This window comes from Rhinolophus ferrumequinum, chromosome 28 (genome assembly GCF_004115265.2).
Source record: "Rhinolophus ferrumequinum isolate MPI-CBG mRhiFer1 chromosome 28, mRhiFer1_v1.p, whole genome shotgun sequence".
NCBI lineage: Eukaryota > Metazoa > Chordata > Mammalia > Chiroptera > Rhinolophidae > Rhinolophus > Rhinolophus ferrumequinum.
This window is the reverse complement of record NC_046311.1, coordinates 11,680,661-11,706,222: the sequence shown is the minus strand read 5'-3', so window position 1 is coordinate 11,706,222 and position 25,562 is coordinate 11,680,661. Positions and strand designations below refer to the sequence as shown.

General features: G+C 37.0%; 1 protein-coding gene across 3 annotated transcripts in view; it reads right to left on the bottom strand.

Annotated features, from left to right (window-relative positions):
* The window catches only part of LRRC28 (leucine rich repeat containing 28), a 77,512-nt gene that overhangs the window by 22,822 nt on the left and 29,128 nt on the right, over positions 1-25,562 (bottom strand). For 2 of the 3 annotated variants that reach the window (XM_033100230.1, XM_033100231.1), the window contains exon 6: positions 9,592-9,798. The exons of the other annotated variant lie outside the window; for it this stretch is intronic. In XM_033100230.1, coding sequence (XP_032956121.1) covers positions 9,592-9,798 — 207 coding nt within the window. The remainder of the gene's footprint in view (positions 1-9,591; positions 9,799-25,562) is intronic. 3 annotated transcript variants of the gene reach the window in all.

The following is a 25,562-nucleotide window of genomic DNA, read 5'->3' as shown; positions in this document are numbered from 1 at the left end:
GTGTCTGTTCTTTCACTTATTAGCCAGGTGAGCAGAGTCTCCGTTTGCACATATGTTAAACGACATAACAGCATGTAGTCCCTCAGCCTTAACAGGCTATATAACCGAATATGAAAGTAATCTGTGCAATTTAAATCACTATACAATATGTTTTTCAGCATAAGAATACATAATCCCCAAAATAATGTCTACTGCTACTTAGTAAGCATGTATAAACATATCTATTGGTATAAAAGGTTATAAACTTATAAAACATAGATGGAAAAAATATAGGTAGAAATAACAGAATCCACTTGCAATGAAAAAGGACTCAAAATTACCCTAAGAGGGCCGGCCCGGTGGCTCAGGCGGTTGGAGCTCCATGCTCCTAACTCCCAAGGCTGCCGGTTCGATTTCCACATGGGCCAGTGGGCTCTCAACCACAAGGTTGCCAGTTCAATTCCTCGACTCCCGCAAGGGATGGTGGGCAGCGCCCCCTGCAACTAAGACTGAACACGGCACCTTGAGCTGAACTGCCTCCCGGATGGCTCAGTTGGTTGGAGCATGTCCTCTCAACCACAAGGTTGCCAGTTCAATTCCTCGAGTGCCGCAAGGGATGGTGGGCAGCACCCCTGCAACTAAAATTGAGCACGGCACCTTGAACTGGGCTGCCGCTGAACTCCTGGATGGCCCAGTTGGTTGGAGCGCGTCCTCTCAACCACAAGGTTGCCGGTTGGACTCCTGCAAGGAATGGTGGGCTGTGCCCCCTGCAACTAGAAAACGGCAACTGTACCTGGAGCTGAGCTGCGCCCTCCACAACTAAGATTGAAAGGACAACAACTTGGCTTGGAAAAAAGGCCTGGAACTACACACTATTCTCCAATAAAGTCCTGTTCCCCTTCCCCACCCCCCCAAAAAAAATCTAAAAAAAAAAAAAAAATTACCCTAAGAATTCCTATTCCAGATTTCTTCACTACTTCTCTGATATGCATACAAATCCTTTCATCACAAGCAGAAATCTTCAGACTTTAAACGTATATAGAAAACTAGAATTTGTTCTTGTTTTTTTAAATGAAACTACACTGATAAAATACAAATAATCTCTAGACTTAGCTTTGCCTTTCAGAGCCCCTACAGGGCTCAAAGAAAGATTCTTTACTTGAGTTTAGGCAGTGGTAAGAGGGTAGGATACTCTTTAATGGAGCAAGAACACAGTCTTGGAGTCAGACAACCTGGGTTTATTTACAAAAGCGTGTCCTCAGTTTCCCCATCTGTATGACGGGAAAAATCATGCTGTCTCAAATTGAGTGAGCAGTACTAACAAAATTTAGAAATTACCAAGCAGAATTCTTGGCACACAGCCTTCTCCAATATATGGCAATTGCTATTATATTATTCTCATTATTATTAGTAAGTGACATAGTTGGACGTGCATCCTATAGCAGAAGGTCAATTAAGAGAAAATTCTCTTTGGCATGCAGCAAAAGGTACTAACATTTTTCTGTACTTTAATTGCACAGAAAAGAGTTGGCGGCAACAGCCTCTAGAGACCGTGATTCATCTGCTTGTATCAAGGACACAAAATGGGACACGACAGAGAAAGCACCTCTCTCTTCTAATACACACAAAAGAGCTTGTGCAAATTAAATGAGGCTACATGCAAAGATCACAACACAAAGTTAAATAAAAGCTGCCACTTGCTACTTCTTATATAGTTTAGTCTTTTCTTATCCTAGTTTTATAGGAAAAAAAGGGGAAGAGTCGATGATTTAAAATGCTACCGTGTTTCCCTGAAAATAAGACCGGGTCATATATTAATTTTTTACTCCAAAAGACACATTAGGGCTTCTGTTCAGGGGATGTCATCCTGAAAAATCATGCTAGGGCTTATTTTCGGGTTAGGTCTTATTTTCAGGGAAATACGGTATTTAGTTCAGATCTTATCTTAGGTTTTCAATATTCCAGAAAGTTCTTTCTGCACCTCCTGACTACTTTGTCTGGGGCACGCCATGTTTTATGTAATATGCTCATAACGGAATGAACTACTTTCTATGGGAGCTGAAAAAAAAAACATGTCAGCTGTGTTCAAATCTATTACACATCAGTCAGGATAATTACCACACGGAAATGAGAATTTAACACAGACAATTAAACTTTCCAGATAACACAATGTCATATAGAGTAAGAAAAAGCAGTACTGAAATCGCATGATGTAGAGGGCTTTGGGGGCAGAACTGAGTCTGAATCCTGGCTTTCCACCTTCTAACTGCTCCATGCTCAGAGAAATGAAACTCTCTGAGCTTGTTACCTCCTCTGTGAAATGGAGCCGAGAATACCTATGTCAGGCTTGTTAGGAAGATTTGACGATGTACGCAATGCCAAACGGGACGCCTCGCAGAGGAATTGGTGCTCAGTGCATCTGAGTTTTTTACCTTTCTCTTCGGAATATAAAGAGAAGATCACAACACAGAGTGCAGAGTTATAAAGAGAACCAGGTGGCTCTTGCTTTAGCTAACCTGGTGTGGCGGAGACACCCAACACCCAGCAAAGTCATGGGCTGTGTAGCAGGGCAGTGACTACCTCCGGGGAACGCGCTACGGCCAGGAAGCCATCCACTGGCAAAACCTCAAGCACAATGGAATGGCATTTTTCATCATCCTGAGGCTGAAATATAGGGATTTTCTGCATGGAGAGGCTTTGAGATAGCTCTTCACTCGGTAATGACCTTTGGAAGAGACCGTTCGTCTACCAGCCAATGAGCTGCTTTGTTTGCTCCTTCCGTTCATTTTAATGTACCAATACCTTTCAATAAATAGACCAGGCATAATATTTCTGAAAATTTCTATGCAAAAATCCCCAGTATGTGAACTTTACAAAGCAAGGAAGCTGCCCATCTGTATAGATGGTAGAGCAACAAAGAACTTTTTTGTGTGTTTTTTTTAAGTGCTGTACTGCGTCTAAAATGTTTTCCTCTTCTGCTTCCAGAGTCACAGATCAAAGTATTGTTACTTAGAAATTAGCAAAAGCTAGCAGTCTTGCACAAACTCCAACTCCTTTTTTTTTTTTTTTTTTTTTTTTTTTTATCATCAAGGCTCTGGCATATGCAGTCCACATGGCGGGTGACAGAACAAAAAGGATCTGTATGTCCAGGATCCAGCTTTTTAACTATACTGTAAAAGCAAGCACGGAATGACAGCCTGGGCCAGAACCAAACAGGATCTGTTTACTGTAAACTGACCAGTATGAAAGTCATTTAATTTATCAAAAGATGAATGATGCAGTCTCTTCGACAAAATGGTGGGGGCAATGGAAACCACAACGTCAAAGACAACAGTCCAAAATCAGTTGTTTAGAAGGCTCTACCAAGGTCACACCAATTGTCATAGTTCAGTAAGTCAGATATATGATCAGTCACAATTCCATTTTAATTCCTGTAAAATGCGGGTTTCTTCGCAATGAAAAATTTACAGTGTATTTCAAAATAAATTTTAACACTAATTTAAATTACCTACATGATGCCTTTTACAAAGAGAACTTTTCAACCACTCTTTCAAAATAATGAATGTTTTAAGTGCTAGCTTCTTTACATACACACACACTCCATTAAATCTTTCTGTAATCATATTCTTTCTGATTTATTCAAGTTTTGCAAAATAAGATTTCACAGTGAATTATAATTTAAAAAGAAGCTTTATACACTGATCATCAACAATTGCTAGATTAAAATAAATTGCTTTTAATCAATTTGAATGACTGAAGTCTTCCTTTGCTGTTGGTTTAAATATTCAAGCGTCAGCATCTCTATGTCTGTTACCTGCACAACTCAGGTAACAAAGAAAATATTAGAAGCAATGGGCTAGACACCGTGCTAGATGCTTAGGGTACAAAAGTGAAGACACACACAGTTCCAATCCTTCTTACCATCTATCAAAACAATAAAAATCGTTCATGTCGATTATGTGCTTATGTAGTATTTCTGAATGATAGAAGTGTTTTAAATGGATCTTATTAAATAGCCTTCCTAAGCCCACGAACACACAGCTATTAAATGGAAAGGATGGAATTCAAAAGCATGTTGGCCTGCTTCACCATGATGTTAGACAGCCTCCCTCGTTTCCATAGAAACAGGGAACTCCCACTCAATACAGGAAATGATACTACCTAGATGGCTGCATGGGTGCTGTCAGGATGCTTTGCCAAGCAGATAAGTGATGAACAAAGTATCCCTGTGCTTCCTTTAAAAGGCCAGATAACTGGTGAGGTTAATTTTGACTTACAGATTCAGGGTAGTAATTTCAAGAAATACCTCTAGAGAAGGTTTTGAGAAGGAGACTGTCCAGACTTGGAAATTACAACAGCGTTTCATCCAGCACCATGGCAGCCAGCGTGGAGAGCAAAATACTTTCACACTGCATCTCACTTTAAGCTGTCACTCAGTGGACTTGTACCTATTTTTTTCTTTCTTCCCCCAAAAACTTAAGAACGTTTTTGAAAGCTATGACTGGTAGAAACTCCAGATTCTTGTTTTAAAAAGAAGATGTGGTATATATATATATATATATATATATATATATATATATATATATATATATATATACACACACACACACACACACACATATACATACACACACACACACACACACACACACTAGAATACTATTCTGTCATAAGAAAAGACGACATTGTGCCATTTGCGACACGGATGGATCTTAAGGTTAATACACTAAGTGAAATAAGTCAGAGAGAAAAGGTCGAGAACCATATGATTTCACTGATATGCGGGATATAAAACTGAAAACAACAAAGGAACGAGACAGACAAATGAAGAACCAAAAACTGATAGACACAGACAATAGTTTAGTGGTGACCAGAAGGTAAGGGGGAAGAGGGGTAATAAATGAGGGTAAAGGGATCAAATACATGGTGATGGAAGAACTGACTCTGGGTGGTAAATACACAACAGAATATACAGATGACGTATTACAGAACTGTACACTTGAAACCTACGTAACTTTACTAACAATTGTCACCCCAATAAACTTTAATTAAAAAAAAAAGTCAACTGACAGCATCTTTCAGACTTTGTCACTATTTTAAAAACTCTAAGTTCCAGAATCAAATTCATAAACACTTCGCTGGCAAGATTCTGTTCATGGACCTAGGCCTCACAGTACTTATTTTCCTCAATTTCACATCTGTACTTTGTAAAGAATGAGAAACAGTTCTCTCTTCTTTTTTTTAAATTGATATTTGAGAAAACAGGGTTAAGTTTTTTTTACAAATCACTCCTTAACCCCCAAATCCTACTCCAAACTTTTGAGAAAAATATACATTTGTCCATTTAAAGCTCACCTACTCTAGGTGAACTTTTTTCTTCATATATGAGCATAACTAATATAATCATTTATTGGTAAAATCAATCATATAATATTATGTAAAGTTAGTGTCTGGCCCATGCCGCAGAAGCCATATAAAAAATCCTATTAACTTGCCAAGAAAAGCTTAAGGCAACAGCTAAGTCCTGAGGTGAGGAAAGAGAAATAAAGCAGTGGAAAGGGGTCCGATGAGTCAGCAGAATTAGGCTGAAGGAAGGAAATTTTGTTACAAATACTTGCAAAAAGATAGAGCTCAAAAAGGAGCACTGCTGATCCATTTTGTTAACAAATAAACATCCCAGACTTATAACTTTACTCCTGAAACAAGGTCTTATAGACTTTAATTAATAGAATAATTCTCTCCCATGTTTCCCCGTTATTAGTTTTTGAACTGTGTTTTCAAGGCTTTCTTTTCACCGTTTTCATTATGCCTTTGAGAGCGGCCCCACAAACCCTACAGAACATGATTTTAGTGGCGTGTTTGGGTCTCTCCTCACCGCTGGGACCTCTGGTCTATAACTAGAACAAACCCTTCAGCACTGAAACTTATTTAAGCTACAAACTTCGCCAATTATTCCTGTTAAACAATGACCTCAAGGCAGGAGTTTGTCAAACTGCACATCAAATACATTCAGAGTTTAGTAAGGTTTACACGCATCTCTGAGATTACGGCATTATGGACTGGTTTCCTGCTAGTTTCCAACGTGGTTTGAAGTTCAAATAGTTCCACTGTGTGAATTTAAACATTTTCTTCAAAAACAGTACACAGCAATTCTTTCCCTGACTTTCTAAGCAGATACGGAGAAAACAGAGAGAAGCAGCAAGACAAAAAACAAGTAGTAACAGATCTGTGTCTTATATGCCATCTGCAATCAGAGAAGGGATTTCAGCATGGGTTCGGAGAATGTCTAGAAGCGACTTCCGAAAACTGCACCATTAGTTAGCATAAATTTTAGTTTTTTTAGGGCTGGTTTGACATTCTTATCAAAGTCACAGCGGATATCACAGCAGTAACGGAGCTGTCATGTCCCTAAGAGCACAAGTGTTTGGCACACAGAATAACTCTTCCTGAGAAAATAAACACTTCACTACTAAAACCTCCACGGAACAATGACTCTGGCACTGGTTTAGAAACCCAAATAATTTCCCATTAGCAGGAAGCTATTCTCCTCTAACTTTTGGGTTTACTACATGGCCGTGTGTGTATCAGAATAGTCTATAGATCTCAGCGTCACTTGCCCAATGGTTTTGGTTAAGAATTCATTCACTGTTTTGTAACTTAACACTCAAAAACTCCACCTGCTGACATAGGTGCAACTTTTGTTTTCTTCTTTTCTTCAGCTTACAGACATTGCTACCATTGAGGTTAGATCACACAGCACGTCCTGGAGCTAACTAAAGAATTCTCTCCTATAGCCAATGTATGCATATGGGAACCCTTGCAATACTTATGTCTGCCATACAACATTAAAGAAGTTGTAAACATTACTGAATAATCAGCTTTATTAATTATGTAAGAGAGACCAGGAACACCTGGTAAAAAGGCCTTAGAGGAAAAAACCCTTTTCTTTGTGTCTTCCTACACTTTCAGAAGCCCAGAGGTAAGTCCAACTCCATGAGCTACTTGCTGTAAAGAGCTATACTCAACTGACAACAAATAATGACATTTCAAGGCCTCTTAAATCTCAAAACACTAGGCTCAAGTGGTTAATGTCCCCTTTCTTCTCACTGATTGTCACCGCTGTGAATAAAGCGTCTGTTTGTAAACTAATCTGTCACTCAATCATCATGGTATCGTTATGACAGCAGCATCTTTCTTGGTGCATCTTTTCATCTTAAAAAGAACATACTCAGGAGCCGGCCCGGTGGCTCAGGCAGTTAGAGCTCCGTGCTCTTAACTCCCAAGGCTGCCGGTTCGATTTCCCACATGGGCCAGTGGGCTCTCAACCACAAGGTTGCCAGTTCAATTCCTCGAGTGATGGTGGGCAGCGCCCCCTGCAACTAAGATTGAACACGGTACCTTGAGCTGAGCTGCTGTTGAGCTCCCGGATGGCTCAGCTCTGGAGCGTGTCCTCTCAACCACAAGGTTGCCGGTTCGACTCCCGCAAGGGATGGTGGGCTGCGCCCCCTGTAACTAGCAACTGGACCTGGAGCTGAGCTGCGCCCTCCACAACTAAGACTGAAAGGACAACAACTTGACTTGGAAAAAAGTCCTGGAAGCACACACTGTTCCCCAATGAAGTCCTGTTCCCCTTCCCCAATAAAATCTTTAAAAAAAAAAACAAAAACAAAAAAAAAAACAGAACATACTCAGAGGGTCGATGGTTTAGAAAGTATTACAAGTGATTTAGATCATCCTTTACAGATAGCTCCTGTAGTGGCTTTTTGAAGAGGCTACAATCTGATACTCATTTAAGAAGCCCCATTAAAAAATCTGCTTTTCTCCTAAGTAAAGTTTCTTTGGCAAAAATCTGAATTCAGTAAGTAGCTCCCCAAAATAAGATTCCTACCTCCAGAGATATTATAGGACTCATTTCATAAACTTGCATGTTCCTTTATCATCCACATAGAATCATGGTTAAACATAGGAACCTTCTATATGGAAACCTGTGTGCGTGTGTGTGTGTCTGTGTCTGTGTGTGTGTGTGTGTGTGTGTGTATGTGTGTGTGTACACAGGCTACCTCCTAACTATTGTTAAGAGGCAACACTATTTGGTGAGCTCCCGAGAACAGTGCAGCATTAAGAGGAAAGGCCTGGAATGAATCTGGAAAGAAATGGATGAGACCACCAGAGAGCTGCCATTTCAGGCTGCCCAAAGGTGGCTTCAGGAGATGAGACAGAACTATCTATGCCGATGATGACACTGAAGCTGCCGGAAATAGTAACAATCTTCTCAGACTTTTGTTTTGTTTATTTTTTGTTTTTTTAACACCTTGAAGGTGGATTTGGAAAGGGAATTCAATTAAGTCTTTAGGAAGAAAATAATTAAAACCATGGCTGTCCTTCCGTGAAGTCTGCGCACTTGAAACCTCTCCTTGAACTTCTTTCTGATAAACGAAGCCGTCTACTGCTAAGAACTATCTCAGACAGAGTCAAACGAAGTGCGTGTTGTCAAGTGGTAAAACCAGGCTACCATCCTGATCCCTGTCCTCTGCAATTGTTCTATATATAGCCTGTGGTTTATGTCGCAGGTACATTTATTAATTGAAATCTACTTATATTTGATAGCTTTCTCACTTGAAAGCTCTGTTTTTAGAAATGTAGCTTCCTTCTAAAATGATTTATTTTATTTTGTTAATTTCAGAAGTATAGAATTTAATTATGCTTAGCAAAAGGTCATCTTCTTAAGTTGGATAACTGTTATTACTCAAATTGATTTTCATGTCCCCAAGTTATTTTTAATTGAAAACAATGTGTGTACTGTATTATAGTGAAAATATTTCCTTTCAGGGACTAGTAAATTATTTACTTCACTGCCCTCAGATAAATTATTCATTATGAAAAATGCTTTTATGAGTAAAATCACATGATGTTTACTGTGACAGTTTAGGCTTCTGTGGGGCTTCACATTTTAATTTTTATAAGTGGCACTTTTGTTTCTTACAAGTTAACAAAAGAATTCATCTCTTAGTGAAAATAAATGCATTATTTTATTAAAGGCTTATGTTCTTTAACATATATCATGTCAGAATGGGCCAGCTACAGAAATCTACAATGGATAATATGTTATTTATTAGCCAGGGTGATATTTCTAGCTCAGTAGTCAGTTTAGCCAATTTTAAAGTTTTACAATTTGTAGTCTGGTTATCTGGCAATGCTAATTATTAGGATACCCAATATAAATGCTTCTAAATAGAAGTCAACATCTAAGAAGATATGTTTGTACCAGGAGCTTTCCTTTCATATTGCTTAATATCCATCAATTTTCAGTTTTATATGTATTATATGTACGTACATACATACATATGTATATTTTTATTCCTTTCTCAGAGTAAATCATCTCATATCTCCTATGTTTTGTTCCTAAACAAATTTTTAGCACAGATTTCTTTTTTAAAATATGAAATCCCGAACTGAAATACACTTTGTTAACAGTCTGCAAAAAAGGATTTCGAGGGGCAATCTTCACAAGAAACAGAATGAAGAAAATGAATCCTTCCTAGTCAAGGAAATGAAGCCTTCCCATCTCTTCCTCTGGTGTTTTTGCTTTACCATATAAACCGGATCACTTACCAAGTGGCAAAAATGCAAGACGGTTTCCAGCCACGGAGAGCTCATTGAGGCTGGGTAGCTGGCAGAGGTGGCGTGGCACGCACCACAGACGATTTCGGTCCACAGTGAGGTACTGCAGAGAAAGGCACAGGTGAAGCCTCTCGGGTAAAGCTAGCAAACGATTGGTAGAAATGTCTAGTGTCTGCAGCTCCTTCAAATCGCCAACCTCTACAACCAAAATCAAAATTAAGATAAATCACATCCTGATGAATTTAACCAAATAGATAAAAATGAATCAATACTGTAACAGTTCAACCGAATAACATCAGTAGCCGTAGCTATTTCCACATAAATGCCAAAGCACAGGGTTTAGGTCTAGTATACGAATAATCCAGCCTAGGTGGGTGTCTTTGAATGAGCCTGCCAGAATTTTTTTTAAATGGAGGAAGTGCTGGCATGGAAAAGGAGAGACACGAAGTGGTGAGTCTCAGCCAGAAGTCTGTTACTATGGTTTCTGCTTCTTGATGAATCAAAAGTTGTTGTTAGGGTGAAAAAAAAAATGATTATAGTCACTACAGGGTACCTGGTATTTGCTCCTTTCATGATTTTACCTATCCAAGTAGACAGCAGGAGGCTTAAAAATATAAGGTCTAGTACTCCTGTAAGCACACCTTGCTCATATGAACTAAATAGAAACTTCCTGGACTAAGAATTCGGACATCTTTGGAAATTTTCACTATGGTAAAGATTACAATAATAAAAATGAAATTATTGGTAGGTAACATGTTTAGATATTGTCCAGCCATGTGAATCCTTTAAAAACCCCAAGTCTACATATCCTATGAAGAGTAATTCCATCCAAATGAAATCCTTCCATTTACTCCCACCTTCCCTCACTATGGATGTCCACAGCTGGAATCCGTTCCATGGTGAGTACAATTATGTTCATCACACATCAAATCGCCAAGTTTGCAGGTCGGCAGGTTCTTTCCAAGGTACTTTGTCCTTCTCAGGGAAAAATCCCCACGAAGCGTCTCTGAACAGAGGAAACTCTGCTTAGCAATCTCTAGGGGCAGGACATTCTCTGTCCCAGGACAGCACACCCCCACAAGCTCTATCGGAAGCTCCCAGCAGGACAAGTCTACTTCGTCTTCATCATGGACCTTCCAAGGTGAAGACCGCTGTGACGCTGTCTCTCTGCCTGTCCTACTCCTGACCCTGTTCCAGGAGCCGTTCTTCCAGGGTAGGGTTTTCCACGCTCCCACCACTTGACTATACCCACTGGGCACACTCCAGTTTGTTCAGGGCTTGGATTAGTATCAGCGATGTCTTCTCTATTGGAGAGAAGATCTTCTGCCATTTTGGATGCCAAGTTACACAGTTTCACTCTTCTTATTGCCACAGACTGGGGGTTGGCGGACTACCGCTCACGGGTAAAATCCGGCCCATGGCCCCCTTTGGGACTGCTCACAAGCTAAGACTGGGTCTTACATTTTTAAAGGGTAGTGACAAAAACAATCAAGACTATGTGACAGAGACCCTGTGTGGCCTGCAAAGCCTAAAAATACTTGCTATCTCGGCATTTACAGAGAAAGTTTGCCAGTTCTTGTTGGAGACTTCCAGTTAACAGGAACATTTTTAATAAAACTAGTTGTTAAATAAAAGTAATACAAGTGCAAAGCACATTCATTGTTGTTATTATTCTCCTGTTACAAACGACGTGTGCTCGAGTCCGCACCTTCTTGCCCGATTTCCCCAGTACTGAACATCATACGTATCTGAAGATGGGCAGGCAGAATTCAGTGAATAGTCGTGACTCTTAATGGGCGTTTTGTTCTATTGGAACCTAATTAATGCACACGGAGGTCAGTTTCACTCCTGGCTCCACTAGCAAGAGTTTTTCATTTAGGTAAGAGGGCCTGCCTATATATCTGTTTCACACACACACAAAATTGCTTCTGATTTGGGATGTGCAGGGGTGTGAGAGTTGAAGGAATAATCATGTTTGAAAATTGAATAGCATGAAAAAGAAATAGGAAACCTTTCTGACCACACATTATGAAGTGATTAGGAGTGAAATGGGACAGAAGCGCAACCAATCAGCTACACACCATGGGGCCGGGTGCCGAGAGAAGAATGACACAAGGTCTCTGCCACCAAGAATCACATTATACACAAGGGACAAGGTGTGCTAGAGGCTCAGAGAAAGAAGAGTTGGACGAGGAGTTGGGGAAGCTTTTGCAAAATGTACTGAAGGAGATGGGAACTTGAACAGGTCAAAAGGAAAATGGATAGAGCATTTCCAGCAGGGGATAGAGATGGGATTGAAAGCATCAGGAAAGGCATGGAAGTGAAAAAAAAAAAATTCGGCATGCCTAATGGGGTATTTGGAGCCCAACAAGTATCAAAGACACCAAAGGGAGAAGAGTAGGAAACAAGTACAAACAAGTTCAATACAGAGGGCTTAGGGGAGACAGGGATGGTTCTCGTAACAAAAAAAATTTGTAGCTATGTATGGTGACAGATGTTAGCTAGGCATATTGTGGTGATCATTTTGCAATACATACAACTATCAAATCATTGTATACCTGAAACTAATAGAATGTTGCATGTCAACCATACCTCAATTAAACAAAAAGAAGAAAAACTATTTATAAACAAGAAAGAAGCCAATAAAGGAGGTACAAAAGAACAAAAAAAGATACAATTTATGTGGACTATAAATGGCAAATTGACTGATGTAAATATAACCACATCAACATTTACATTAAATGTCAACAGACAAAATAAACTAATCTAACTGGGTAGGATGTCAGATTGCATAAAAAATAATATGCTTTTTATAAGAAACACACTCTATATTCAAGTGTACAAAAAGGCTGTAAGTAAAAAATGGGAAAAATATATATATATATACTATGCCAAAAACAACCAGAAGAGAAATAGAGTGACTGTATGCATATCTGAAAAATGGACATTAAGACAAGAAATATTACAAGAGGCAAATAGACATTTCATGACAGTAAAATGATCAATGCTTCAGGAAGATATAACAATTATAACTATATATACATCTAAAAACATACCCCAAATTACATAAAGCAAAAACTGATAGTACGGGAAGGAGAAGTAAACATTTCAACAATGGTGGATAGAGATACATCACTCTTAAGAACTGATATAATATCTAAAGAGAAAATAAGCAAGATATAGAAGACAATGTATCCTATTAATCACCTTGACCTAATCTCACATTTATACAACACTTCGGCAGAATACACCTTCTTTTCAAGTGCACCTCGTACATTTTCCAGTATAGACCATACGCTAGACCATCAAACAAGTCTTGATATTTCAAATCATACAAAGTATGTTCTCTGAACAAAATGGAATTAAATTAGAAATCAACGACAGAAAGAAATCTGGGAAATCCCTAAAATGTGGAAATTTACAACACATTTCTAAATAACCCACAAGTAAAAAAAAAATCACAAAAAAATTAGCAAATATTTTTTATCAAAGGAAAACAACTTATCAAAATTTATGGGATACAGCTCAGGAAGGGCTTCGTGCCAAATTTTAAGCTTTAAATGCCTGTATTAGGAAAGAAAGTTTCAAATTCCTTAAGCTTTTCATTCCTTGAGCTTCCACGTTATGAAAAAAAAAAGTGAAAGCTACACCCAAAGTAAGCACAAGAAAGGAAATCATAAAAATTATACAGGTCCCATGGGATATGTGCAAGCTGGTGTACAAGGGGCACAGGGATTTTGGGGGGTGTTGGAACTCTTCTACATTTGATTGTGGTGGTAGTTACACACCTGAAAAGGGTGAATTTTCCTGTATGTTAAAATAAAAACAGTAACACAAAAACTATTTTCAAAAATAAAATTTTTTCTAAAAGTTAAAAATAAAATGTATATGAAAGCAAAATTTTAAAAATTCCATATATTGATTATCTGCACATTAGAAATAAGTAGAATAATTAGTCTTGGCGTAATTTAATCAGTTTCTTAGCTATTTTTATTTCTAATACTGTGTTAACTTTCATTTTTCTGAAGTCATTTTTCAATATGGTATTATTATGTTTCTTTTTAATACAATGGTCTATAATTTTATCCTTAATAAATTTAACATTATTGACACCTTCAAAAATACTTATTGATATGTCATCTGGAAATTAATGTAGTATTAGTGATGTAGAGTGACAATGAATTATTTTTGGAATATTAGTAGAATCCTACCCCTTTCAGTTAGTCTCCCTGTCCCTTCACCACTCCCCAGGGTGTAAACACCAGTTTGTACACTTTATTTCCTTAGTGTGCTTAGAATAATCCTAACTTCACAGTTGTTTGCATTGTTTACTTTTATGCTAAATATACAATACCTTAAAACTTTTCAGCTACTTATAGAATATCCTGAAAATGATTGCATTATTGCCACATAGTAATTAGTTACACAAAGCATAAAAATAACATTAGAGTGCAATTTCCAAAGAGCAAACAATGAGTTCCTTTTAAATTATCATTCTCTGTGGATATACACTGACCTAACCTAAAATTGAAATGGGAACGGGAAGGAAACCACCCACTTCATGCCGAACCAGTGACCACAGACTCAGTAAAAAGGTTTGGTATTTTTAAGTGCTGGCTTTTTCCGGTACCGCTAAAAACAGCTCTAATTTGAGCTCCAAAGCACACCAGGTTAGGGAGCGCGTGCAGAGAAATAAAGTATTTCAGTGTCAGGGTTCCGTTCTATATACAGGAAGTGTCTCTCTTTCTCTTCACTCTCTTTCTCTTGATTGGGCTGTGGAAGGTACGTACTCTGCTATGTAGAAGTAGGTTCAAGCCATAGTCCTATTACTTATTAGCTGTGCAACTCCGGGTTATTTACTCAAATGTGTAGATCACTGGTGTGATGTTTTTTTAAAAAATCATATATAAAAAAAGGGATAGAATAACACATACCTGAAGTGATTAAATGGAATATCCCGTATAATCCCAACAATACATGGCAGAAAATATTTATTTCTAGTTTTCAGCTCATCAGACTATATAATATTCTAAATGTAAATTCTAAATATAAATACCTTTTTAGTTGATGCAGTTTTATCACAGTTTTTAACAATTATGAACACAGTGTCCATGCTTGTTATGTCTAACAGAGAAAGGGGCTCTTTCAGAAAATGGGCAGGACTACCTTCCTTGGTCAAATAAAATATTAAAACCAATCATTGCTCTATATTATAACTTTGAATGCGTGGCAGGCTATGTTTAACAACGAATAGTCACAATGGAGAATAAAATATCAGAAAACTCACTGAAAAAACTCTATTAACCATGCATTCATCTAATATAAGCAATATCAAACAAGCAATTAAGATGTCCTCTTAATTATGAAACATGATTAAGTATTATTTTGGAGCTTTGAAATAAAATGCTCCCAAACATATGACATCTGAGAAACACAACAGACATAGATATGACTTAAATATTTATGTCTGGGTGTCAAGCTTGCCAATTAATTCCCAACAGAAATTTTAAAATGCTAAAGACACTACTTCAAAAAAGAAAATCACATTGGACATTTGAACTCGTGCTTTGTGTGTGATTAAATTAGGTGCTAAAGTCTCAGTCAGTATTCTTCAAAATAAGTTATTTACCAGGTGTTTATTGGTTATCTAACCAAATAGTCAATTTGGCACTTGAGATACCTAGCAAACTGTCACTGAGAATATTGCAGAAGATAAGAAAAAGTATTTTGAAAGTATTCTTCCTGAGTGGTAATTATAATATAACTGCTGGAGAGAAATGGCCTGTATCTCTTTAGATTCACACTGTCTTTGAAACTGAAAAGCATTTATTCTACAACTTAGCATCTTTAGCATTGCTTTGTGTCAGTGCATGGATTACTACTTGGCAAAATCCTTGATCTTCCTCATTCTGCAAGAGTCATGGAGACCACATACACAGGTTTTCATTTTCCGCTATACTTTAGTGGTTGTCCATTTTGCAGGTGTCTTCCAGGTAGGCTTTATTCCTCTTCACTGAGGGAACACAATGGAGTTTGCGGCTTTGACCTGAATGAAACCACTGGGTGGTGTCCTTTGTTGGTATAAAACTAGTATAATCACCACCTCAAGAAACATCACAGCAGCATAGTCTAGAATAAAAATTTATTTCTTTATTTTACTACTTTGCAGAGAATAACTACGAGCAATCCATATATCACTAGCTGGAAAAAAACACAAGGCATCATTATGATGATTGCTTTCATCTCACTTTCTAAACTCAACACAGGGAAAATTTGTAAAGAGAACATTTTTAGTGTACATACATTTCACATTGATCTACTCTAGTTCATTTCTTTGAAATTCCCATAAGAAAAAGTAACTATATTGAAAGAGACAAAGTAGTTGATTAAAAGAATGACCTCCACTGATGAAACACTTAGAAACCATTGGAAAAATAAGTCATACCCAACACATGAACCCTAGTTTAAAAAAAAATTCTCCATCAATTAAAAGAATTCTACATTAAATTCAAAATATAACTGATTTCTAAATATGTACCCTTTAGAAGCAACTATTATCACTATTAACATGAGAAATTTTACATTAGAGAATGTTGGGTTTGGACATATCGGTTGCCAATCTTTAATGCAAAAGCAACAAGTCTCTAGGTTTAATACTTGCTATTGTTTAGAGTTATGGAGCAAACCATAAACAGCATGAAAATAAAACGTACCCAACAGTGATTAATATCAAGGACAGGAATGAAATGGGGACATACAAAGATGTTCATGTTTCATTTTTAAACTTTCCTATACTGTCTAAATATTTATTTCTATGCTCATGTATTACTTTTATATTAATACAAAATTAATCACATGCTAATATGGTACTTCATCACACACTTTGGGATTCCTTACAGTAAGAGATGTAAGAATTCTAAACACCTGTTACATTTTTTAAAATTAGTTGTATTTATTTTGCCTAAGAACAATCAGAGAAATCTGTGATTAAAATTCTAAGAATTTGAGTTTTCTAATGACATTTCAGTTCACTGAAATACAATGCAACAGCAAACAAAAATTTAACAAATATTTATGTACAGTGCTGCTATGCAAATCTATATTGCTGAGGGTCTTACAAATTCTGTCATTATAAAATGAAAAAAATCAAAGTTCACACAGTTTCTGTTGAATATAAGCATTACAGAAAAATTGTATGGTGCTTCTAAAGAGAACACATAAAAATATATTTCTTCAGATTTCTATTTATTCCCCAACCTTTGGAAAAATACTACAAAGTAGTACCACTGCTTTGTTGCAAGTAGGTCAATATACATCGGAGTTTGAAAACTTTTATTGCGCTCTGTAAATCTTTTCTTCTATACTGCATTAACAAAGCTTGAGGGGCATTTGACCCTCAATGAGAGGAAGAGACAGAACAATGAAACAAAAAGAACAATAAAAACTTGCAAGAATAAAGAATACCGAACAGTTCAATATGAACAGATGACTTGTGCCCTATACACTGTCCTTCTTTTAGAAATGAGTTTGTTGTACACAAAGTTTCCAAGAATATGAAACTTTATCAAATTAATTTATTGTATGCTCGACTCATCTGATTATTGGAACTGGCAATAGAGTAAAAAATAAGAAATTATGGCAAAACAACGCCCCAAAAAGCAACTTTAAAAAAAAGCCACATTTAATTTTTACATGAATTTGATTGACAACAAATGTTTGCAACAATACTTGTGGTACCACTGACATACAGCAGTGTTTACTCCAACCACGTTCACAGAAATACCAGTTTGGAGCCATGTTTCCGTTAAGGCAAATAAGTTTTCCAAATAAGTTTAGGAAAAAACGGTAGGTGTGCCGTACTGCTTATCATAATACACATTAGCATATTAAAAAACAATTAGCCATTCAGGAAACCTAGTCAGTGGTGATTCACCAACAGTTCCATTTCCTACTGTAGCACCTAAAACAAGAAAAGGAGGAATTTACTTTTCTGTTGTCTAGATATTATTGTTTATTGATCTGCTGTTGTCCTCAACAACTCAATTAGGTTTTGTATTTTAAACAAATCGTCAACTCTGAAATGATGCTGTGCTCTTCTGGGAATTATTACATGAATTGCACGCTTACTTGTTAAAATCCATCTTACGATACAATCTCATTTTCTCCCATCCTCTGAAGAATTGCAAATCTATAAACAACATTTGGTGACTTTTATTTTATTCCTTTGGAGTAAAGGGGAATAAAAATTGATGTTAAATAGCGCCCTAAATAAATAAAATCCAAGATCTTAGGTTATATATGCATCTTATTGCTTTCTGCCATTTATATTTGTCTTTGATTATAGTTTTAGACATACATCTGCAAGAATCAAGGAAACTCCCTTGTCCTGAATGAGCCGCACTTCAGAGAGATGGTAAGGATAACAAAAACATTTCTCATACTGTGCTTGAGGCAAGAATAATTAGCTAACAAATGACAAATAAAAGGCTTCCACCTTCTCTACTAAGGAGAATAATGTTCAAACATCCTAGACAGGAACTTAAAGCCCAGATTAGGAAAAGGGACCAAGAAGACTTGCACACCCTTAAAAGAAGTTTACATACCTAAGAGACAGCATGTCAAGATACTGAAAGAACACTAGAAAGCCTGTTTGCAGTGTTTTTCTCAATAACTGCAGACAAAGGACCTTGTCTAATAACTTTAGAACTGAAGTGCCAGAGAACAAAAGATGGAAAGGCGTCATAAAATTCGTGATTAAGATAGGGATTCTGAAGCTCCATGAGCTCCTTCAACATTTAAAATAGCTAATTAAATAAATGGCTTGAGAATGTTTCAAAAGAGTGGGGGCCTCGGGTGGGATGAAGAGCTCAGGGAAGTCTCTCCACTAAAAACAAACATAAGAACACTGGATAACACTGTAAAAAAACAAGTGTTTCAGGGCTGTTGAAATCAACTAAAGCAGACAGTAAGTCAGGAGTGTTTATTCTTGAAAACCTGGTAAAGCTTCACTCCAGAGTAGTGGGAGTCTGCAGCCTTTTTTTTTTTTTTTTTTTTTTTTTTGCCTGGAGTAGCTCCTCTCCCATCATACCACCAAGTTCAATCTCAAGAATGTTAGTTTAGGGGCAGTCAGATGGCTCAGTTGGTTAGAGCGCGAGCTCTCAACAGCAAGGTTGCTGGTTTAATTCCCGCGTGGGATGGTGGGCTGCGCCCTCTGAAACTAAAGATTTTTGAAAATGGTGACTGGAGTTGGAGCTGAGCTGCACCCTCCACAACTAGATTGAAGGACAACGACTTGACTTGGAGCTGATGGGCCCTGGAAAACCACACTGTTCCCCAATATTCCCCAATTAAAAAAAAAAAAGTAAAGAAATGTTAGTTTACCAAAGCATGGTTGATTATAAGAGCACAGCTTTGATCTGATCTGAGACATGGGACAAAATCTCAAAGCTCTGTAAGCTAAAAGGGACACACCATGTAGGAAAATAATGAGGAAAATATACAACATCACATCTGCTTTGCTAGCCTGGGATTGCAGAGCCAGTTGGAATGAGTGGTTGAACGGCCATAAATTTAATGGGGAGATTCTGGAAATGAGAGAGCAAATTAAGTGCTAGATATGCTCTCTACAAATCCTTAGACAATTGAGAAACTATAAGTATGTGCAGGGAAGACACAAGAGTTCACACAAAGTCAAAGCCAAAGCAGATGTGATAACTGACTGCCTCTGCATGCACTCCACAATCCAAATACATTTCAATCAGCAGAAGACAGAAGCTTTACAGAAGCTTTATGGGCTTGAAGTATTTGAGCAAAATCTCTTTTCAAATCGATGGCTATCCCTAAGCTACACAGATACAATGGCCACCCTTGCAAGCCAGGTTAAAAAATAAGTAAGACTAAAATCTAAACAGAGCCATCAGAGGCAACACACCACAGGGTGAAAAGATTCTGCAATTTAAAGCCTAGAAAGGAACAAAAATTAAATAAATAAAACAATGCTCAGAAAAAGAAATCAAAATCTGAAGTTGCCACAATATATTACCTAAATTTTCCAATTTTTAACAACAACAACAACAACAACAACAATACAAGACATGCAAAGAAACAGCAAAGTATGACCCATCACCAAGAAGAAAAAAGAAAAAAGAAGTCAACAGAAACTAACTCTGAATGGGTCCAGATGTTGAACTTGGCACAGATTTCAAAGCAGATGTCATAAATGTGCTTAAAGAAGCAAAGGAAACTATGTCAAAAATTAAAGAAAAATATGACGACAATGACTCAAGCAATAAAGAATCTAAATTAAAAAATACAAGCCGTACGAAGAGCCAAGGAACAATTCTAAAGTGGAAAATACAATAATTGAAATGAAAAACTCACTAGGTAGTCTCGGGAACTGATTTGTGAGGAGAGAGGAAAGAAACAGTAAACTAAAAGATATATCAATAGAAATGGTCAACTTTGAAGGAAAAAAAACAAGTGAAAATGAACAGAAACTCAGAGACCTGTGGGATACCATCATACATATAATGGGAGATCCAAAAGGAAAGGAAAGAAAGTAGCAGAAAAAATATGTAAAAAGACAATGGCTGAAGAGCCCATATCGGATGAAAAACATTGATCTACAGATCCAAGAAGTTTAATGAATTTCAAGTAGGAAAAACACAAAGAAATCCATACCTAGACATATCATAGTCAAATTTTGCTGAAAGAAATAAAAACAGAATCTTGAAAGCTGCAGGAGAAAAATGACTCATACATAGGGAACAATACAACCAAAGCTGACTTCTTGTCTGAAACCGTAAAAGTCAGAAGACACTGAAATGACATATTTAAAATGCTGAAAGAAAAAAAAAATACATTTGAAAACATTTTATATCCAACAAAACTATCAAAAATAAAGTCAAAATAAAGAAGAACGAGAAATGAGAAAATCAGTTTCTAGTAGACCTGCCCTATAAAAAATATTAAGGCAAGTTTGTAGGGCTGAAAGACAAGGACACCACATGGTCACTCAAATCAACAGGAAGGGATCAAGTTCTTTTACATTTATTGAGACTAGTTTAAATACTTAATAAATGTACTAACAATCATAATAATCTCTTTGCTCCGTCTGTAGAAGGAGCAAAATTTACAACTTTTAAAAGTAACTATTAAGATAGTATTATTTTAAAATTATTATTAATACTAGCAATAACAATAATATGAATACAGTACACTTAAACAATTAAATTTACTAAGAGAGCAAAACTACATCTTCCCTACTGTTCCGCATTACAGAGTAACCAGTAGATGCCACTTTGAATCTGACAACAGACACCTCCCCTCTGCCCATCTCTTAGTCAGCCAAAACCTTGTTAAAACAGTGCCCTCTCCCTCAGGAAAGCAAAGGAAAGGCCAGTGGCAGAGGAACTACAAGCCAGGCTCCAGGGCATGTGGATTTATTTTAAGAGCCTTGGAATCAACTGGGAGACAGAAGAATGAGATAAGAACGGGAGTCAAGAGGGAGGAAACCGGAAGCTAGCACTAGTTGAGGAACAGATGATTAAAAAAAGTGACTATTGTTACAGATTAGTAACCTTCTGACCACTTTTGGTCAAGAAATTTATGATATGTAGTATTCTTTCACACTTATGCTTTTGGGTGGCATTTATACAATGGGAAAGCTTATCAAGCCTAACGTCGAAGTAATCTGACTACTTATGTTTGTATCAAATCCATTTGGTTCCATATTGTGATTAATCCTACATTAGTGTAATTTCCAGCATCCCCATTGCAGTCTCGTCCATACCCACCAACATTATCCCTAGAAGTAGAATTAATTGTTCGAAGATCATCAGGGTGGACGGCTGGCCCTCATCTGACAATGAAAGGCAGAGAGTAGGAGAAATACAGAAAGATTTGAAGGAGAAAGGGTGTGGGCTAATCCTGAATTCTCCAAATTCAGAACCAATGGACCTTGAGACCACGGATATGGCCGACAAGAAGCGCCAACAAGAGCAAAAGTGTCAGCAGACAAGAAAGCAGCGAGTGTTCAAACGTTCAAGAGAGCAGCCACTGCAAAGCCACCCAGAGTACAGTGAGTGCTGCAGAACATGGTACAGTAAGAATAACCACAGTGTGAGAGCTACAGCAGGAACCCATGGTGCCCAGGAAAGCAGGTGCCAGAGGCAGCGCTGGAAAACCCGGCGCTTTTTTGTTTTGTTTTGTTTTTAATTTATCTTCTCTGTCAGAGCTTGCTTTCATTTCCTCACACAGAAGCACATTACATATGTATATTATCAACTCTTTTTTTTTTTTTTTTGGCAGGGGGGATATTAGGGATCAGTGTGTTTCTCCGGAGCCCATCAGCTCCGAGTCATTGTCCTTCAATCTAGTTGTGGAGGGCGCAGCTCACTGGCCCACGTGGGAATCGAACCGTTAACCCTGTTGTTCAGAGCTCACGCTCTAACCAACTGAGCCATCTGGCCGCCCCATCAACTCTTTTATATCATGCTATTTTGAAAGGTATTACAAATGAATAAAATAATGGAATAGAGTTAACTAATTTTGATGCATTATTCATCCACTAAAACAGAAAGTGCTTTTCAAAAGTTTACAAAAATATGAAATTGAAGACACAAAAATGAAAGGTAACTTTGGGAAAGGAAACCATCCATCATTTAGTGTGAATGTGCGTTTGAACAAAACTGACTTTTATTTAGGTGGCAGTGGGTTAGCCGAGTTCCTTTAACCGGTTAGGGATTTGCGAAGTGCAAAGCTCCTGTAACGTAATCTGTGTTTTCCGCAAAGCCCCAGCGGTCCATTTACTTAAGAAACCCATGCTTCCTGGCTTCGCGCCAGCATACCAAACCTGCCCAGTAGTGCATAGTTTTATTTCTGTTACTAAATTAGGAAACCAAAGCAGGCAGTGTCAGGGTCAACAGCAGTAGTCTGCATGGCTCCTTAAAAGCAAGATCATTCTAAGATATTTAATTTTTAATTAGAAATCCCAAAGTAATTTAGCCTAATAAGGAACAATAGAAAGGAATAATTAAATGAAGACAAAGGGAGAAATACGAACATTTAACAAAAGTGGTCCTCTGAATAGGCTCAATCATATTCAAAATTAACTAACTCCTACTATTAAGGCTTAATGCTTCAATGACTGATACTAAAATACTGCCATCTTTTTCTAAGCAGTGAGGAAGAAATGGGAAGTTACCCATTGCAAATTTCACCAAGATTTACTAACATACTTTATACAGAGCACTGTTGAGAGAAACTAGAAGTAGACCATTCAAAGAGACCTGACTGGAGAAACACAAAGAAGAGTTTCAAGAGAACAAAGTCAATGTGTTTATTTTCAAAGTAATTTTAAAATGACATAAACATATTGAAGGAAAAATCCATAATTTTCCACTTTGCAAATTTTACTTGTTCTTAATTAGCATGTCCAAAAGGCTTAAGACAGAAGTTGCTACTTAACATTCCTTAAAGTATTTTAAACATACCCCAATACTTATCAAAAGCTAAAGCTCGAATCTGAGAGGTATTGGGAGAATTTTAGTTCTAGCAATATCTGAATGATATTTTTCTTATAAATATTTTGTTAAATATTGATAAATTTCAAAGTAGTATATATATTTTACTTTAGTTCCATGAAAGAATTTAAAAATTCAATGAATACTCTGCTACAAAATCTCTATTTTTCATATGGATAAAATGTATTTATTCACTGGAATTTAAAAATTATATTAATAGAAAAATCAATGAAATTTGATTATTTCAAAAAAAATTTGAAAAAAAAAAAAAGTTGGAGGACTTACACAGCCTCACTTCAAAACTTCTTACAAAGCTACAGTGATCAAGCCAGTGCAGTTTTCCCATAATGACAGACATGACGACTGATGGAGCAGAACATTAGAAATTAAACCCATATGTTTATGGTCGGTCAACTGATTTTCGACAAAGGTATCAAGGTAATTCAACAAAGAAAGGATAGTCTTCTCAACAGGTTGTACTGGAACAACTGAATACCCCATATCTAAAAATATCCCCTCCCTTACTTCACACCACACACAATCATTCACTTGAAATGGAATACAGACAGAACATGCAATAGCTAAGTTTATATAAAACTTGTGTAAGAAAACATAAGAGAAAAATTGGGGGGGCCATAGGTTTGGCTGACATCACAGCACAATCCATGAGATAAAAAAACTGACAAACTGGGTTTCATCAAAATTTAAAACTTTTGCTCTTCAAGAGGTAAAGCTATTTCCCACACTTAGAATTCCATGGAGTTTTAAGAACTGTGAACTTTCAATAATAAAGCAAAAGCCTATAAAATGCATGTCACTTGATCCCTATGTCTCCATTTCCTTATCCAGTGTGGTTTTAATTTGATGGGTTCTGATATTCCCTCTACCACTGAAGTCCAAACTGTGCTCATTTTAATGTGTTTGATTTTATGACAGGCACAGAATGACAACCTTGAAAATTTAGTTTCTGCTGCTAAAAGGCATGACATAATAGGATATGAAGGTTTACATATCACATTGATTACCTAAATGTTAATTTTTTAAAAAGGAATAGTAAGAAGTATTAAACAAAGAACTATGATGTCAGTGGCATATGGGGGCTTAGAGGGGAGTTTGGTAACAATCCATATCAAACTAAATTTTGTTTAATTACTTCTATTACATCAACCCTTGGCAAATCATAAAGCTTTTCATTCACTAAAACAGTCATTAACTTCAAAATTACTTGCAGAATAGACAATCTGATTTAAATTAAAACCTTTAACAAATTAAAACATAATTTACAGATGAAGTAAGCAACAAGCATGCTCAAGTAACAGAGGAAAAAAAATAAATGTATTACATATTGAAGGCATTACTTTTTAAGAAATACTTATTTCAGCACATAACCTATATTCTGCCAGCTCATTTTTCTTCACAACTATATAATTTGACATGAAACATCATTTTCTGATCATGTCACAAAACAACACCTCTAAAGCGCTGCAAGTTGATTTAGATCCAAAAATAACAATTAAATCTCTGAAGTCTCATTAACAGGTTGTGCCTAGGAAAATATATTAAGTTCTCAAGAAAATTCACTCTAAAAGATTAAGAACAGTTATAAGTCATCAGCTTCTTTTAATACTCCTAATTCCTGGTATTCATAATCAACAAATGATTATGAACCCAGTCATGCATTTTTGGTAAATTATTTACATGAAGGATTTTAACTGGGGAAATAGCATACCAAATCTGCAATTCAGAACGAGGGTCCTGGACGCGGGATGTGTGACAGACTATGAGATGGATACATTTCAGATAAAATAATAGGAAGCATCCAAATCCAAATCACGTCCTCCTCCCACACCACTTATACATCAGCCTGGTCCCTCCCATCACGCGTGACGTCTTAACTTCTCTTCAACTGACCTCAGCACTGTTTTCATGGTTCCCACATAGTACCAAGCTTGTCAAAACCATGGTGTAGAAAATTAACTGTACACAGAAAGGGAAGAGAAGCAGACCGCGTGCGGAGTGAATTCGGAAGTATTCCCTTTTAGATTTCATATCGGATTGCCGCTGTTAGGTTAGCTGCTTTTAAATCTTTTCACGAAGGAACCGTCCATGCCTTCGTCAGGAGTATGACTGATAGGAGAGACTTTCCAAGGCTGAAGGACTAACTTTTCTCCTTGTGACTTTTTTTAAAGGGATCATCACAAATGAGCTTTTGTTTTTTAGACATTCGGCAAGTTTCCCACTATTTCCCTTCACACCTTTCCTAAAGAGTAGTATTTTCTGTATTTACTTGACACTGAGAATGATACATGGCCCAGAAAACAGAACTTTTCTTCTTTTAGAAGAATTTGAACGGTCATTTTTATTCTATGGTTTTTGCCCAATTTTCAAAGCGTGGAAAAGTTTGTAATAAAATTTCAAATTTTAAAAAAAAATTTCAAA